At 39.0% G+C, this 16,019-nt stretch overlaps 1 protein-coding gene across 10 annotated transcripts in view; it reads left to right on the forward strand.

The window, feature by feature from the left end:
* WASF3 (WASP family member 3) overlaps positions 1 to 16,019 on the forward strand; it is a 122,071-nt gene that overhangs the window by 83,823 nt on the left and 22,229 nt on the right. For all 10 annotated transcript variants that reach the window (XM_044777399.2, XM_070520435.1, XM_070520430.1 and 7 more), the window contains one exon: positions 15,527 to 15,661. In XM_044777399.2, the coding sequence (XP_044633334.1) occupies positions 15,527 to 15,661 (135 nt within the window). The remainder of the gene's footprint in view (positions 1 to 15,526; positions 15,662 to 16,019) is intronic.

A 16,019-nucleotide genomic window follows, 5' to 3' on the forward strand; every position in this document is an offset into this window, starting at 1 on the left:
GTGGCACTGGCTTTTGAGAAAAGAAAGAGCTTTATTGTATGACTGGCCAGCAAGGAGACAGGAGGCGAAGCTCAAATCTGTTTCCCTGAGCAAAGCAGGGACAGACTTTTCAGGAGTTGGGAGTGGGAGTGGTTATGCAAAACACTAGCTTGGCAGAATCTGATGGGATGGTGAGAGTGTAAGGGTCTTATAAGTCCTGTGTACTACAAATCAAGGGACCCCTGCTTCTTACTAGAGCCACTTTCTCATCACGTCGAGTTCCATGGTTAGGGAACTTTGGGTTCCTAGGTGGCTCGAGGTCATCTGAGGACAAGGTTTCCATCTTCTCACATGCTTCAGCTACATGATTTGCAGTTGTTGCTCATTGGGCCTATAAGATAACTTTGATCTTTTGTTGTTGATACAATAGGGCCAGTAAGAATTGGTCTATCATGGTTACGTACTCAATATATCATAAACATCTTTATTAGTTCTTCTAAGACACATTTCTTTTTTTGCTGAGGAAGATTTCCCCTAAGCTAACATCTCTGCCAATCTTCCTGTTTTTGTACGTGAGCCACCACCATGGCATGGCCACTGACAGACGACTGGTGTAGGTCCGTGCCTGGGAACCAAACCTGGGCCGCTGAAGTTGATGCACTGAACTTAACCACTAGGCCATTGGGGCTGGCCCTAAGACAGGTTTTTTGAAAGCTGGAGATTACTGTATTATATTGATATACCAAAATTATTTAACCGTTTTCCTACTGTTGGATATATACATTGTTTCTTTATGGGGGGAACACTATCAAATTCTTGTATAAAATCAGTACATACATCTCTGGTTATTTTTGGCGTCTTTTTTTTTTAAGCTTTTTTATGTCTTACACGTCATCAAATGTCCTCATAAAGAGCAAAGATAGTTTTTACAAATGGTCCAAATTTCTGAGACTCCATTACTTTTAAATATACCTCTCTTTAAAAAAAATTATTACAAAATCTATTTTCCATTAATTTCCACATTTCAAGTAATTGCATAAATGAGAAAGGAAGTCTGTTTTAGTCTAAAAGATTTTAATAAGTGATTAATATTTTTATTAATGCTCCTTATGGTACATGTTATGTTTCGTATCAAGCTGAATTCTGAGTCGACATAAAAATGCCTCCTTAAGGGCTTTCCCTGTTGTCTTTGCTTTCTGTGGTTAGATCTGGAATTCGCAGTTGTATTAATTGATTATACCAGAGCAGTTCTATGCAGAATGGAGATTTAAATATTCTGAAGGCGTGCGCTGAATAGATTTCTTGAATGTTTTTAGCCAAATGGGATTTTGAGAGGAAAAGGGGAGATTCAAATGCAGTATATACAGAAAATAGATCACAAGTACTTTTCCATGCAGGTTAAGGCTAGAGTAAAGGGTAAGTTAAGAGAAAATGTATTGATAAATCTGGACAGAAGGTGACTAGAAGAAACAGTAAGAATTAAAAAAAAAAATTAATGCCTCAAACTGAGGTAAGTATTTGTGTTTCTTGGAGACAAAGAAAACCAGAGAAGGGAGGTAAGAAGTAACGTATAGTTAGGAAGCTCTAGGGTAGAAGTTCTGTCAGGATTAGAACTGGAGGCAGATGGAATGAGAGCTCCTAAGCCCCAAGGATTGTTGGAAATTGAAGCACTTTCCCAACACACTGTTGGACCTGGAATATCAGAAGTACTTCCTCAAGGGCGTTGTAGAGGTGATTATGAGTTAGATGGCTTTTCATTTCTCCTTTCCCTAGAGAGATTTCAACACAGCAGGATTTAAATGTAGAATGATTCTTAAGAACACAAGTTGGAGAATCAGGCACATCTGACATTCAGTCCTGCCTGTCATTAAACTTTTCTGGTGTTATCATCTGTATTCTTCCCATTTCGTGAGTTTATAAGCTTATGGAAAAGTGTCTTACGTGATTTATAGCTGTTTTTCTGATTGTTTTGATTTGCACTGTTATTAGAGCAGATCGTATAAAAACTTTGAGGGAAGATTTCAAAGGTTTTTAATTTTTTCTAAAATTTTATTAACTATCATCACTGTCATATCAGGTACCTCATTTGATTATCAGCAGCCTAAAGTAGTATCCTTCCTTCAAGCAGGCCCTGTTACAGGAGTAAACGTTCTTGACGTCAGTCTCTACTATTCTTCTATACCCGTTGTTCAGCAAAACATGAAAATATGAGACAAGGAGAAGAGGAGAAAAATGTGACTCGTAATCATGAGAAAAAGAAGTTAGTAGAGACAGGATCCACAAATGACTCCAATTTTGGACTTAACTGACCAGTACTTTAAAATAGCTATTAAAAATCTATTGAAGGGATTTCCAGTTTCTAGTCTAGTGATTTAAAGAGCTTAGAAGTCACTCCCACCCATACAGTGAGAAAGAAACTGAGCAAACTGAAAAACCAGCTTTTCTTAGATTTGTCAGAGAACTGAGGTCACAGGACAAACTGCTGCACTGAAATTTGGAGAGTCAGACACTTGGATTCAGAGGCTCACAACGGACCGGGCAGAAATCACAGGGAGGTTTGCGGGAGCCAGTGTCTGCGTAGGGAGACCTGCCCTGCAGCTGGAGAAATGCTGGAGGTCCAGTGAGAACAAGTCTGAGGGTCAAAAGCTCCAAGGGGGCCCAGTGTGAGTGGGGCTCCTACACTTTTGTAAGTTTTCCTGTCTGGTGCCCTCGCAGGTTCTCTTGGTGAGGATCAGAGAAAAATCCCGTTGTGCTTCCTTGAGAGGGAGGGGAAGAGTAACTATTTTGAAATACAGCCAGAGCCTTCTGTTCTTAAATACCTGCCCTCAGAAGAAACCTTTTCACCAGAGCCTGAGGCAGTTGGATTTTATCAGAGCCTAACAGACCTGGGGGAAGGGAGAGACCCAGCTCCAGCCCCTTCTTGACTCCCTGTCTCACCAGAGGGGTAGGGGGTGAGACTCAGGGGCCCAGCTCATAGGATGACTGAGACCAAGTCATATACCATCGACAGACGAGTGGATGAAGAAGATGTGTATATATATGTACAGTGGAATGTTATTTAGCAGGATTATGAGACAGGAAACAAGAAAGAAGGAAATCCTGCCATTTGCGACATGGATGAACCTAGAAGACCTTATGCTAAGTGAAATAAGCTGGACAGAGAAAGACAAATACTGTGTCATCTCGTTTATTTGTGGAATTTAAAAAAAAGAAAGTCAAGCTCATAGAAACAAAGAGTAGAATGGTTGTTAAACTGGAGGTGGTGGCAGGGGGTGGGGGGCGTCTGAGAGGTGGGGGACCTGGGGGAGATGCTGGTCAAGGGTATAAGCCTTCAGTTATAAGGTGAATAAATTCTGGGGATCTCATGTACAGCATGGTGACTATAGTTAAAAATATTGTATATTTGAAATTTGCTAGGAGAGTGGATCTTAAGCATTCTCACCAAAAAAAATATATATATATGTGATGTGATGATGTGTTAATTAACCTAATTGTGGTAATTATTTCACAAAGTATATGCATATCAAATGACCACATTGTACATTTTCAATGTACACAATTTTGTCAGTTATACCTCAGTAAAGCTAGAAAAAAAGTTTTAACACTCTAGAACATTTCCCCTCTCCCACACCTTACGAACACATCGCCGAAGGCCTCCATGCTCCAGTTCTTTTCACTCAGTATGCCATGTCTCTGGCTTTCTACAAAAAAATTAAGAGGCATATTAAAAGACAAAACACACAGTTTGAACAGAGTAAATGTCAGAACCAGATTTCAGATATGGCATGGATGTGGGGAATTATCAGACCAGGAATTTTAAGTAACTATGGTTAAAAAGCTTAGGACTTTAATGGAAAAGTAGACAACATTCAAGAACAGATGGGTCATGTGGGCAGAGATATGGAAATTCTAAGAATAAAAAAATACATTGAAGAACAAACTGGGAGAGGTGAACAACATGCATGAAGAAATAGTTAATTTCAACAGAGAAATGGAAACTATTAAGAAAAAAATACTAGAATTGAAAAATACAGTACAGTCATGCATCATTTAACGACGGGGATACGTTCTGAGAAATGTTTCGTTAGGTGCTTTCATCATTGTATGAACATCGTAGAGTGTACTTACACAAACCTAGATGGTACATAGCCTACTACACACCTAGGCTCTATGGCACTAATCTTACGGGACCACCGTCATATACGCATTCCCTTGTTGACCTGAATGTCATTGTACAGCACATGACTGTTATCAGAAATAAAGAATTCACTTGATGGGCCTAATAGCAGAGGTGATCAGTGAGGTTGGAGACAAGTCAATAGAAATTATCCAACTGATTGACAAGAGAAAATGAATAAGAAAAAAACCCAGAGCATCCAAAATATGGGACAATATCAGATGGTCTAACACATATGTAACTGGAGTCCCAGAAGAAGAGGAGAGAGCTAGAATAGGGCAGAAGAAATTACAGTTGAGAATTTCTGAATATTGATGATAGATAGCAACCAACGGATCTGAAGCTCAGCAGATTTCATGAAGTGTAAATGAAAGAAAACTTGACATCTAGTCACATCATAGTAATGTTGCTAAAAGAACAAAGTTAAAGAGAGACTCATAAAAGGAGTTGGAGGAAAAAAGTACATTACGTGTAGGGAGCAAACAGTGTCAAGAATGACGGCTGACGTCTCATCAGGAACAATGGAAACCAGAAAACAGGGAATAAAGTCCCAAAAGAAAAAAATTGTCATGCTGTTGCTAATTAAAATATCCTTCGAAAGTGAAGTAGACGTAGCTTATTCAGACAAAATCTGAGCAAATCAGTCTTCAGCAGACCTGCACTGCAAAAAATGCTAAAAAAACTCTTTATGCTGAAGGGAAATGATACCAGATGGTAGTCTGGATCTGCAAGAAGGGAAAAAGATCACCAGAAAGAGTAAATATATGAGTAAAAATAAAAAGTTGTACAGTTCTGTGCCCAATTACAATGTGTGTGGGGGTTTCCCCACAACAAAAATTCTCGGTGACATAATCTGGGTGTCCTCTAATTCATCTCACTTCTGACACTGTCTACCTGGAGGTAGTGTCAGATCCCACAGGTGAAGGGCTCAGTCCCACAAGACTCCGCCCATGCACACACTCTTCAGGTTCCGATTGCAAGTCCAGTCTGTCACCTGTGCCTCTGATCAACTGGCTGCAGATTGGAGGTTCCAACAACCCCTTCCTTGAGGTTAATTTGCCAGAGCAGCTCAAAGAACTCAGAGAATCATTTTACTTTACTATGTTACCGGTTTATTATAAAGGAATATAATTCAAGAACACCCAGATGGAGGAGATGCCTAGGGCAAGATGTGGGGAAAGGGCGCAGAACCTCCGTGCCTTCTCTAAGCATACCCCTCTCCCCAAGTCGCCATGTGTTCACCAACCTGGAAGCTCTCTCCTTTTGGGTTTTTATGGAGGCTTCATTACATGGGCATGATTGATTAAGTCATTGGCCATTGGCAATTGATTTAACTTCCAGCCACTCTCCCCTCCCTGGAGGATTGAAAATTCCAACCCTCTAATCACAGGGTTGATTTTCCTGGCAACCAGCCTTAGGTGTGGCCCAAAAGTCAGCTCATTAACATAAGACACCTTTCTGATTCTCATCACTTAGGGAATTCCAAGTGTTTTAGGAACTCTATGCCAGAAATGAAAATGAAGATCAAATATATATGTTTTTTATTATAAATCACAAAAATCACAGTTTATTAAAAATTACATATTTGTATCTTGTGTTTAAAGATTCTTGACTATTTAAAATTTATTGTAGAGTTTATAACCTATGTTAAATTAAAATGTATGACAGTAAGAACTGTAGGAGTGGCAGGAGGTAAGTGGAATTATACTGCTGTATTTTACATTGTTTATGTAATACTATATTATTTGAAAGTACTTTAGGGTGAGTCGAGGATGCATATTTTAATTTTCAGTAACCTCTAAGATAACACATAGAGGAGATAAAATGGAGCCCTCATAATTATTTGATTATCCTAAAAGAAGGCAGGAAAGGAAGGACAAAGGAACAAGGACCAGAAAGGAGAAATGGAAAACCAATACCCGGGTGATAGAATTAAACCCAGCCATAGCAATAACTGCATTAAATGAGAGCATTGAAACACTCCACTTAAAAGGCAGAGGTTATCTGGCTGAATAAAAAAGCAACACTAAAATACATGCATTTTTAAGAATGAAGACAGATTTAAAGAAAATAATTGAAAAAATACACTATGCAAACACAGAGCATAAGAAAGCTGATGTGGCTATATTATTATCAAGTAAAATAGATTATAAAACAGAGATAAAGAAGGATATTTCATAGTGATGAAAGAGTCAATTTGTCAAGAACACATAATGTATATATAGCTAATAAGAAAGCTCCTGAGTACATGGAGTAAAATAGAACTGAAGGGAGAAATAGACTAACCCAGAATCATAGTTGGAAATTTTAATAAAAACCTCTCAGTAATTGATACAAGAAATAAAAAAGATCTTTAAGGATATAGGAGGTTTGAGCAATACTACCAAGCACTCTGACTTGATTGACTTTTATAGAACACTAACTCCCACTCTGTGGAATATACGCTCTTTTAACATTCACATGCAGTGTTCAGCAAGATGGAACATATGCCCGGCCAGAAAGTAATACACTTGAAAAGATTGAGATCAGAAAGAGTATGATGACAATGAGATAATTATAATAATCTTTTAAAATAATTCTCAAATATTGGAAGATCAGTATCTTCTAAAATAATCCATTGGTCAAAGAAGAAATCAGAATGGAAATTAGAGACTATTTCTGACTGTGTGATAATGAACACACAAAATACCAATGTTTTTGTAGGATTTAAAGAACTGCTTGGAGGGAAATTTGTAGCTTGAAATGCTTATATTGGAAAAGAAGATTCAAAATCATGAGCACGTTTCTCAGGTGAGCCCTCGCTGTTGCTCAGCAACCATGCTGTAATTCCTTTCTTCATTAGTTTCCCTGCCCTTATGGTGCCTATTTCATATCTTCTCTTTCCACCTTAAACTTCTCCACTCTGGGCTGATACTTCTTATTTCACTGGGAAAATAAAAACAGGAGAGAACTAAAGATTCCCCTTCTGTCGCATGAGCCCGCTGATCTGATCTGTACCAGTGTGTGCTGTGCCCCCTCCTTTGGAATGAATGATGTTCATGTTTCTAAAGCACTGGACTCCATTCCCTCATGCTCACTCCAGGACTGTGTTAGCCTTCTCTCTTCCCTGCGTCATCTTTTCTTCCTGTGTCTACATCGTTCCTACCAAATGTAAATACATTGAGAACTATCCCAACTTAATAAATCTCAGATCATCCTCTACCTATCTCCTTTCTCCCCTTCACAGTAAGTTTCCTTGAAAGAACTATTCATATCTCCACTGCCTTCACTTCTCTGTTGTCTCTTGTCCCCATTAAAGTTTTGTCCCATCGACTCTTGAAACTGCTTGTCGGTGTTACCAGTGACTTCTCTGTTTCCAAACTCAGTCTCGTCACTTATCAATTAGCGGCATTTGACTCAGTCGACGACTTCCTCCTTCTGGAGAAACTTTCTTTACCTGGCTTCCGGCCCAGCACACTTGGGTGTTTCTCCTACCTCACAAGCACTTCTTAATAGTCTCCTGGGGTCTTCCCTGCCTCTGCGTGTTGGAGTGCTCCAGGGCTTGGTCTCTGAAGCTTCTCTGCCTGCTCCCATTCACTAGGCAGTCTCTTCTGGTCCCATGGCTTGAAATACCATCCTTACCCTGATGATTTCCAAATTTATGTCTTCAGTTCTGACCTGTCCCCTAGACTTCAAATTGGTATATACAATTGCCTACTCGATATCTTCACTTGTATTTCTAATAGGCATCTCAAACTCAACATATTTAAAACTGAATTAATGATTTCTTATCTCTCTCCTAACCCCCCTTCTCTATCTTAGCATGTGGGAACTCTAGTCTTCCAGTTGCTTTTGATTTGTCTCTTCTTTCTCTCATTCCAGACATCTTCAGAATATGTACCAAATCCGTACACCTCCCCAGCCACTCTTCTAGTCCAAGCCACCTCAGTCTCTCACTGCCCCCCAGTAGCCCCCTGTCTGATGTCCCTGCTGCCTCGCTCTAGTCACCCCACTCCAAAGGGACGGACATTTGTTTCTCGGTCCTCTTGTGCACTTTTCCCTCTGCTCACTGGGCTCCAGCCATACTGGCCTCCTGGATGCTGCTCTCGCACTCCAAGTGTGTTTCTGCCTGGGAAGTTACTTTCCGAGATGCCGGTGTGGTCCCCTCCCTCATGTCACTCAGCTGTCTGCCTAAAATATCACCTCATCAGAGAGGCCTTTTCTGACCACCTGAGTACCAGCCACTGCCTGTCACTCTCCAGCACCTTACTGTCTTGTTTTCTTCATAGCACTTAACATCATGTGATGATGCATTATTTGTGTATTGTCCGTATAGAATATAAGCCTTGTGGCTGTGTTCACTGCTCTCTTTCTTCAAGTGCCTAGGACAGTGCCTGATGCCACAGTGGGTGCTTGATAAATGTCTGCCGAATAAACTGAATTAATCAACATCTATTATCTTAGTTCTTATAAAATTCTTAGAAAGAGTATTGTAAAGAAGTATACAAAAAAGTTAACTATGGTTAACTATGGGTGACATTTTTTAGTTTTTATTTTTCTGAATTTCCTAAATTTTCTACCGTGAGCACTGTATTACTATTGTACTCAAAGACGTTTCAGAGAGTCAGGGTGTATACTGTGGTTTTTGACTTTTACACAGACTTATAATCACAACAGAGACAAAAGAAATAAATCAGAATGCTAACAGTAGCTGTCTGAGATTGGACTTTTGGACATTTTTCCTATTGCTTACTTTTCTGTATTTTCTATATTTCTTATAATGAGCATGAATTGGTTTCATAGTAGAAAAATAAAATTTTAAAAAGGGAAAAAAAACTCTTAGGGCCCAATAATTGTTATTTTATGAAATTCAGTGGCAACTAAATTTTAACTACAGACACTGTAATAAAGTTTCTTTTTTAACTTTTTGTTTGGAAATGATTTCAGACATAAAAAAGATCAAAAATAGTGCAAAGAATTCTCATAAACTTTCACCTCTACATCATTTTACCACATTTTTCCTTTTTGTTAGACACTTCTCTCTTTTCTTCTTGCCCTCCTTTCTCCTCCTCCCTCTCCCCCAATATGTGTGTATATATTTAATGTTTTATATATTATATATATTTATATATTCGCCTCTCTCCTTTAATCTGGAGCAGTTCCTCAGCCTTTCTTTGACTTTTATGACTTGACATTTTTAAAGGGAACTGGTCATTTATTTTGTGGAATTCCCTTGGTCTGGATCTTCTGATGTTTCCTCATGATCAGATTTAGGATGTTGGCAGGACTGTCACAGAGTGATGACACATCCTCAGTGCATTTTCTCAGGAAGCTTGTTATCTGTGTGTCCCATAACTGCCCACATTAACTTTAATCACCTGGTTAACACTTTGTCCATAGGTTTCTCTACTGTGAAGTTTTTTTTCTCTGTGTAATTAAGTATCTTATGGGGAAACACATGGAGACTGTACTCCCATCCTGTTCCCATCCCACTTCTACGCACTAGTCTTAGGATCCGTTGATGATTCTTGCCCCGAACAGTTATTGTGGTGGTGGCTGCAGAATGGAGATTTTGTAATTCCGTAATTTCTTCTACATTTATTAGTTGTCGTTCTGCTCTAAGTGCCTTCACTTCTTTCCCTATTATTTACTTATTCATTCATTTATTTATTTATATTGGTATAGACTCAGGGATTCTTATTTTATTCTGTGGGTTATAATCCATTGTCTGCATTATTCATCTTGATGCTCGCATCTTCCCAGGTTTGGCCAGTGGGAGTGGTTTGAGGTTGGCTTTTCTGTCTTTTTGACATGTCTCCCCACCCCGACTCTGAGTACTTCTTTACTTTTTTTTTTTAGAAAAGCAAAGCAGGCTATCCTTAGCTCATCTTGTGCTTTTCCACCCTCAGCCCCAGAATCAGTCATTTTTCTAAGGAGCCTGGTTTCTTTTAGTGGAGAAGGAAAAGCCAAAATCTTGACAAACCAAGATCTAGATGCTAGGTGTGGTGTTAAAATTTCTGAAGGACCTTGTTATGGCTGATTTCTTGTTCTGCAGAAAGGACTCATATCAGACACTCTGATTGTTTCCAATAAATCTTCTTTCTTTTAAAATCAGTTGAAAATTCATGCATAATTTTTATGCTTTGGCAGTTTGGACGCATACTTCTCAACCTGACCTATTTGGACGCAACTTCATAATGGTCCTAATAAATCCATAAGTGGATTGTTTGTCAGTAAAGAATGAGTAAATTGCCTTTACCTCAATGTGGTTTTTAACTCAATTCAGAATTATTTTAATTTAGCTATTAATGGACTTGCTGTTGAAAGAGTGAGTAAAATTAAGCTTTTCAAATAAGTTGCTGTTTGCAAAACTGAATACTGTAATTGCAACACTTTATTCTTGTGCATCAGAAAATATAGTTTCTTCTATTTTCTTCTCTTTAGTCACTTGTCAGCTTTCAGCAGCTGGCCAAAAATTAAGTATGCAAGTCTTTAATTTCTGTTTCTTTTTATAAATTGAGAACTTCCAGTGGAAGTATAGTATCAGTTGCATGTTTTTTCAAATAGGGTTGAGCATTGAAGACAGAGGGCACATGTTATTTATCCTTTTCAACTTGTACAGAATCTAGCAGAGTGTGGTTCTCCACAGTAGTTGCTGTGCTTCGAGAATGTTGGTGTAACTTTTGCAAGAGACTACGATATGTACTCCCATATTCTTGGTGATCTGTGCTGTCTCTATTAATTAGATTTCTGCATAGCTGAAGGGAAAGGCATGGGATTTTTTGGAGTTGCATGGGAATTTTTTTAACTATGAATAGTCAAGTAGAAAAACAAAAATCAGTTGGTTACATTTTGACTATGCCTGACATTGAAAATGAACAAGTGATAGACTTGATATACAGCATTTGGAACATGGTGCTCTTTGTCTTACAGAACATCCAGCTGAAGGGGCGGCCATTTTCTTGAATGGGCTTCATAAAACCATAGTTCTGAAAGATGTTATTAGGTGTTTCCAGGCCCAGTCAGTTTGAAAATAGAGTATGCTGGATGCTTCTCTTGCAGATTCCTAATGCACATTAGCATATTAAAGATTTTGAGATGCCCCAAGGCATAGAAACATCTTTAATCTTTTTAGCCCAGTATTTCCCAAACTTACTTGAGCAGGGAGCATTTGTTGGTTGTGTACTTGTTAACAAGAAAACACTGTTATAGACCATGTGTTTTTTATCCAGGAGAGACTCCCTGAGCATTGGCTCAGCACTGGCAATGCAGAGATAAAAAGCAGAGATAAAAGCCCCAAAGAATTTGCGTAAATAAAGACAAGATCAGAGTTAGATGGTGAGGCCTGTGATTGAGGATGCTTAGGGTAATGTGGGAACACAGAGAGGAGCATCTGGTCTTACATACCCCAGTCTGCATCCTGAAGCTCATGCATTTTTATTCATTTATTACAAAATCTTTTCAAGCACCTACTGTAAGCCGGGCATGCCCTCGGCCTTGGGCAAAAGCACAGAACGAAGGAGAATCCTGACCACTTGGATGGTACAATCTAGTGAAAGGAAACAGGCAAGAAACAAGGTGAATAAGTACAGGTGTATAATTTATTACACAGTGCCAAGTGCTAAGGAGAAAACCACAGCAGGGCGGGGAGAATGGTGTGTGTGTGACTGTTTGGTGAGGTGACTGCAGATTAGCCAGGGTTGCTAGAGAAAATCTCACTTAGAAGGTGACATTTGGGTAGAGACTGGATGAAGTGAGGGAGCTATCCAAGTGAATCTCTGGGGAAATGGTCCAGGCAGAAGGAAGAGGAAATGCAAAAGCCTGAGGAGAAACAGATATGGTGGGTGTGTCTGAGAAACAGCAAGGAGCTAGCGTAGTTGGAGTGGAATATGCAAGGGAGAGGGAGTAGTTGCTGAGGCCAGGAAGGTAAATGGAGCTAGGTCACATAGGACCTTATTAGCCATTACATGACCTTTGGCTTTTATCCTGAGCGAGATGACAAGGCATAGAAGAGATAGAAAATGCAGAGGAGTGACGGGGTCCATGAGGAAGTGGGCTGGGTTTAGGGATTGCACATATTTCTTTCGACTGGAGCATGGGAAGGGACAGACGTGAGCTGTATGGGGCCTTCTGTCCCACTGAGAGGCTTCGATTTTTATCTTGAGTTGACGAGAGCAATGAAGAATTTAAATTGGAAGGGCACAGTCGGATCTTTCTTGTAGAAAGATCATTTGGCGGCAGTGTGATGAATGGATTTGAGGGTGGGAGGTGAATCTGAAAGCAGAAGAAACAAAGTTGTTGATGTAAACAGGGAGGGTCTGAGCTGAGGGGGTGGTGGGGCTAGAAGTGACGAGATCTGATGTTGAGTTAGCTGGAGAGGGAGCAGTCACAGATCACTCTTTCTGACTTGGGCTGCGTTCTGAATGGTTGATGCCTTTCAACATGGAGTTGCAGGTCTGAGTTAATGTGAAAATGAATTCCTATTTGAACTTGTACAGGATTTGAGATTCTTCATAGGGCATCCATGTGGAGATGTACATTAGCTAATTAGATGCTCAAGTCCAGTGCTCAGGTAAGAGCTTATAAGGTAGCGAACATGAATTCTGGTACCACTCCAGATACCACCTAGCTGTGGTCTTTTAAAACATACAATTTGTGTGAAGACTGTTTTATTTCTTTGCCTTCTTGGAACCATTCTCTATACCGTGGGAGTGGGAACTGTGGGCAGAACTTTATGTGACTCCAGAGAACCATACTGTAGATACTGGGCTTCAGGGGAAACTCTTTACTGCTCCACTGAAGTCAGTGGTCTGGGGCAGGAGAGGGTGTGCTTTTTGTTGGTCTCTTTATTACTCTTATTTTCTAAGAGAAAGTTCCTCTTGTTAAGACAGTTGCACCATTAGAATTTATGAAATTGTACTAATTTTAAATTCATAAGAAATGCTTATTCAGTGTCTGGGAGTAAGCATTTAAGCAGCAAAATATTTTAGTCCACTTCATTAAGTAAACAGGAAATTACCAAATATCTCATGGCCTGAAATAATTCATGGAAGTTGCTAATTTTTAACCAAGAAAGTTCAGGGAAGTATGTGATAGAAGCAGGGAATTTGAAGTTAGAAGACCAGGTTTTTGTTTCGTCTGTTTTCCCCACTTACTAGCCCTGAGGCTTAGACCACCTTTCCGAGGCTCAGTCTGGTCATCTCCCTGTTGACTCAGGAGCTGACCTGTCCGTCGCACAGGTGTGTCCCAGGAGGCCTTGTCCTGGGGCCGGGGCTGCAGTGCCGAGCAGGCAGACAGGGTTCTTCCTCTCCTGGAGCTTACAGTCTTGTGGACTACAGCAAAGCATACGGCAGGTGGATATGAAGCATTGTATAAATTGAAAAGCACTATGAAAACATTAGTTATTCTTGCTTTAAGTAAGTTTTCTCCTGGAAAGTTCAGGTTCTCTTCTTATTTGAGTGATAAATTGATAGAATGTACAAATAAAAAGAAGTGGTCGGGCTGCACACAGGCCTTACACCCTTCACGAGAATTTACTCAAAAATGGATCACAGACCTAAATATAAAACTATAAAACTCCTAAAAGTTAACATAGGAGAAAATCTAGATGACCTATGGTGATGACTTTTTAGATATGACACCAAAGGTGCAATAATGAAAGAAATAATTGATAAGATGGACTTCATTAAAATTATAAACTTCTGCTCTGTGAAAGATCTATCAAGATCTTTCTATTATTAAGAATAAGAAGACAGACCACAGACTGGGAGAGAATATTTGCAAAAAAAAATTTGCATAATCTGGTAAAGGGCTGTTATGCAGAATATACAAAGAGCTCTTAAAATTCAATAATAAGAAAATTTAACAACCTGATTAAAAAATGGAGAAAAGACATGAACAGATACTTCATCAAAGAAGATGTACAGATGGCAAATAATCATATGAAAAGATGATCAACATCATATGTGATCAGGGAAATAAAAATTAAAACAAAATACCACTACACATCCACCAGAATGGCTAAAATCCAGAACACTGACACCACCAAATACTGGTGGGGATGTGGGGCAATAGAAACCCTCATGCATTGCTGGTGGGAATGCAAAATGGTCCAGCTACTTTGGAAGACAATTTCATTGTTTCTTATAAAACTAATATACTCTTACCATATGGTCCAGCAATCAGTTGAAAATTTATGTCCACACAAAAATCTGCACCGAAATGTTTATTGATAATCACCAAACACTGGAAGCAACCAAGATGGAGACAGTAAAAAGATAGTGGTTGCCAGGAGTTGGGGAGAGGGGATGAATAGATGGAGCACAGAGGATTTTTAGGGCAGTGAAACTATTCTGTATGATACTGTAAAGGTGGGTACATGTCATTATAAATACGTCAAAATCCATAGGACGTACCAAGAGTGAGCCCTGTTGTAAACTGGACTTCGGGTGATAATGATGTGTCAGTGTGGGTTCATCAGTTATAACAAATGTACCACTCTAATGTGGGATGTTGATAGTGGGGGAGGCTGTGCGTGAGTGGGGGCAGTGTGTATATAAGAACTCTCTGTGCTCAGTTTTGCTGTGAACCTAAAACTGTTCTCAAAAATAAAGTCTTGAAAAAAAGTGGTATCTCTGTCAGAGAAGATAGAAGGCAGATAATGCTTTGCACACTCAGAGTAAGGAATTATTAAATGTTTGCTGCATAAATAAAGGAGTGGTGTTAGGGTTTGGAAATTTACTGTAAGCTGGTACTGATTCCTGTCTTGCTTGTTAAATTTTCATAAATGTTATTAATTACATTCTAAGAAAAGTAGGAGTATAGAGGTGATCCATACAGAAAAATTTAACTCAAAATTCAAAATATTGATTTTTAGAGAGTGCCAGAGTCAGCAGTGTATACCTGGATTTCAAAATATGAACTGGAATTAATGGTATTGGAAAGTGTTAGGCACAGTATATCTAATGTTTCTGATTGTGAATGAGATAAAATCCTAAATTTAGAAACCAACATGATTATCTTGGAAAGAAGAAGGAGAGTTTATGTCCTGAGATTCTGTTTATCCATAAAGCATGCAAAATGAGAGTAATTTTTTTCCAAAGAAATTTAATTTAATGGGAAACAACTTGTGTGATAGCTCATGTGGCAATTAAATGAAAATATTTTATTATCTGGAGCATTTAAAAATTCTGCGACTTTGGGTTAATTTCACATATGTATGAATGTCACTAATAAATTTTCAAAAATTCTGAAGGCCTTTGACTCTGACACTTTATTTTTGTAATCGTTTGCACAGAATCCCACGTGGCGAGATCGGCGCTGGGGAGAATGTGTGAAGGCCGCTTCAGCAGTTCTTAACAGATGGCTTTCTCCATTCATTTTCTTCCATAGGCAAACATGCGGAAGACATATTTGGTGAGCTGTTTAATGAGGCTAACAACTTCTACATCAGAGCAAATTCTCTTCAAGACAGGATTGATCGCCTCGCTGTCAAAGTTACCCAGCTGGACTCAACAGTGGAAGAGGGTAGGTAATTGCATGAAAGCAATGAGCTAGAAGTGATGTTGACAAGATGGTAGTAATTAATTGCAGGGTAATTACTGCTTTTTCTTTGGGGTGGTATGCTGATATTTCATCTTCTCTTTTCCTAAAAGGATATTGAGGGGGGAAAACCCCACAACATTGGGTTAATTCGTGATTAAAAGATTCATATCTTGTTTGCCTCATATGCTGTACTCTCTTGTAAAAAAAAATTACGCATATGGTATTTGTTTTAAAGGATTCTTCAAATGTATTCAGTATTAGAAGTCCTAATTTAGGTTATTGGTAGTTATTTTAAAGATACTTTCTTTAAAGAAATCACTCCAAAGGCATGGTCCAGCTA

Source organism: Equus asinus, chromosome 11, assembly GCF_041296235.1.
Source record: "Equus asinus isolate D_3611 breed Donkey chromosome 11, EquAss-T2T_v2, whole genome shotgun sequence".
Taxonomy (NCBI): Eukaryota; Metazoa; Chordata; class Mammalia; order Perissodactyla; family Equidae; genus Equus; species Equus asinus.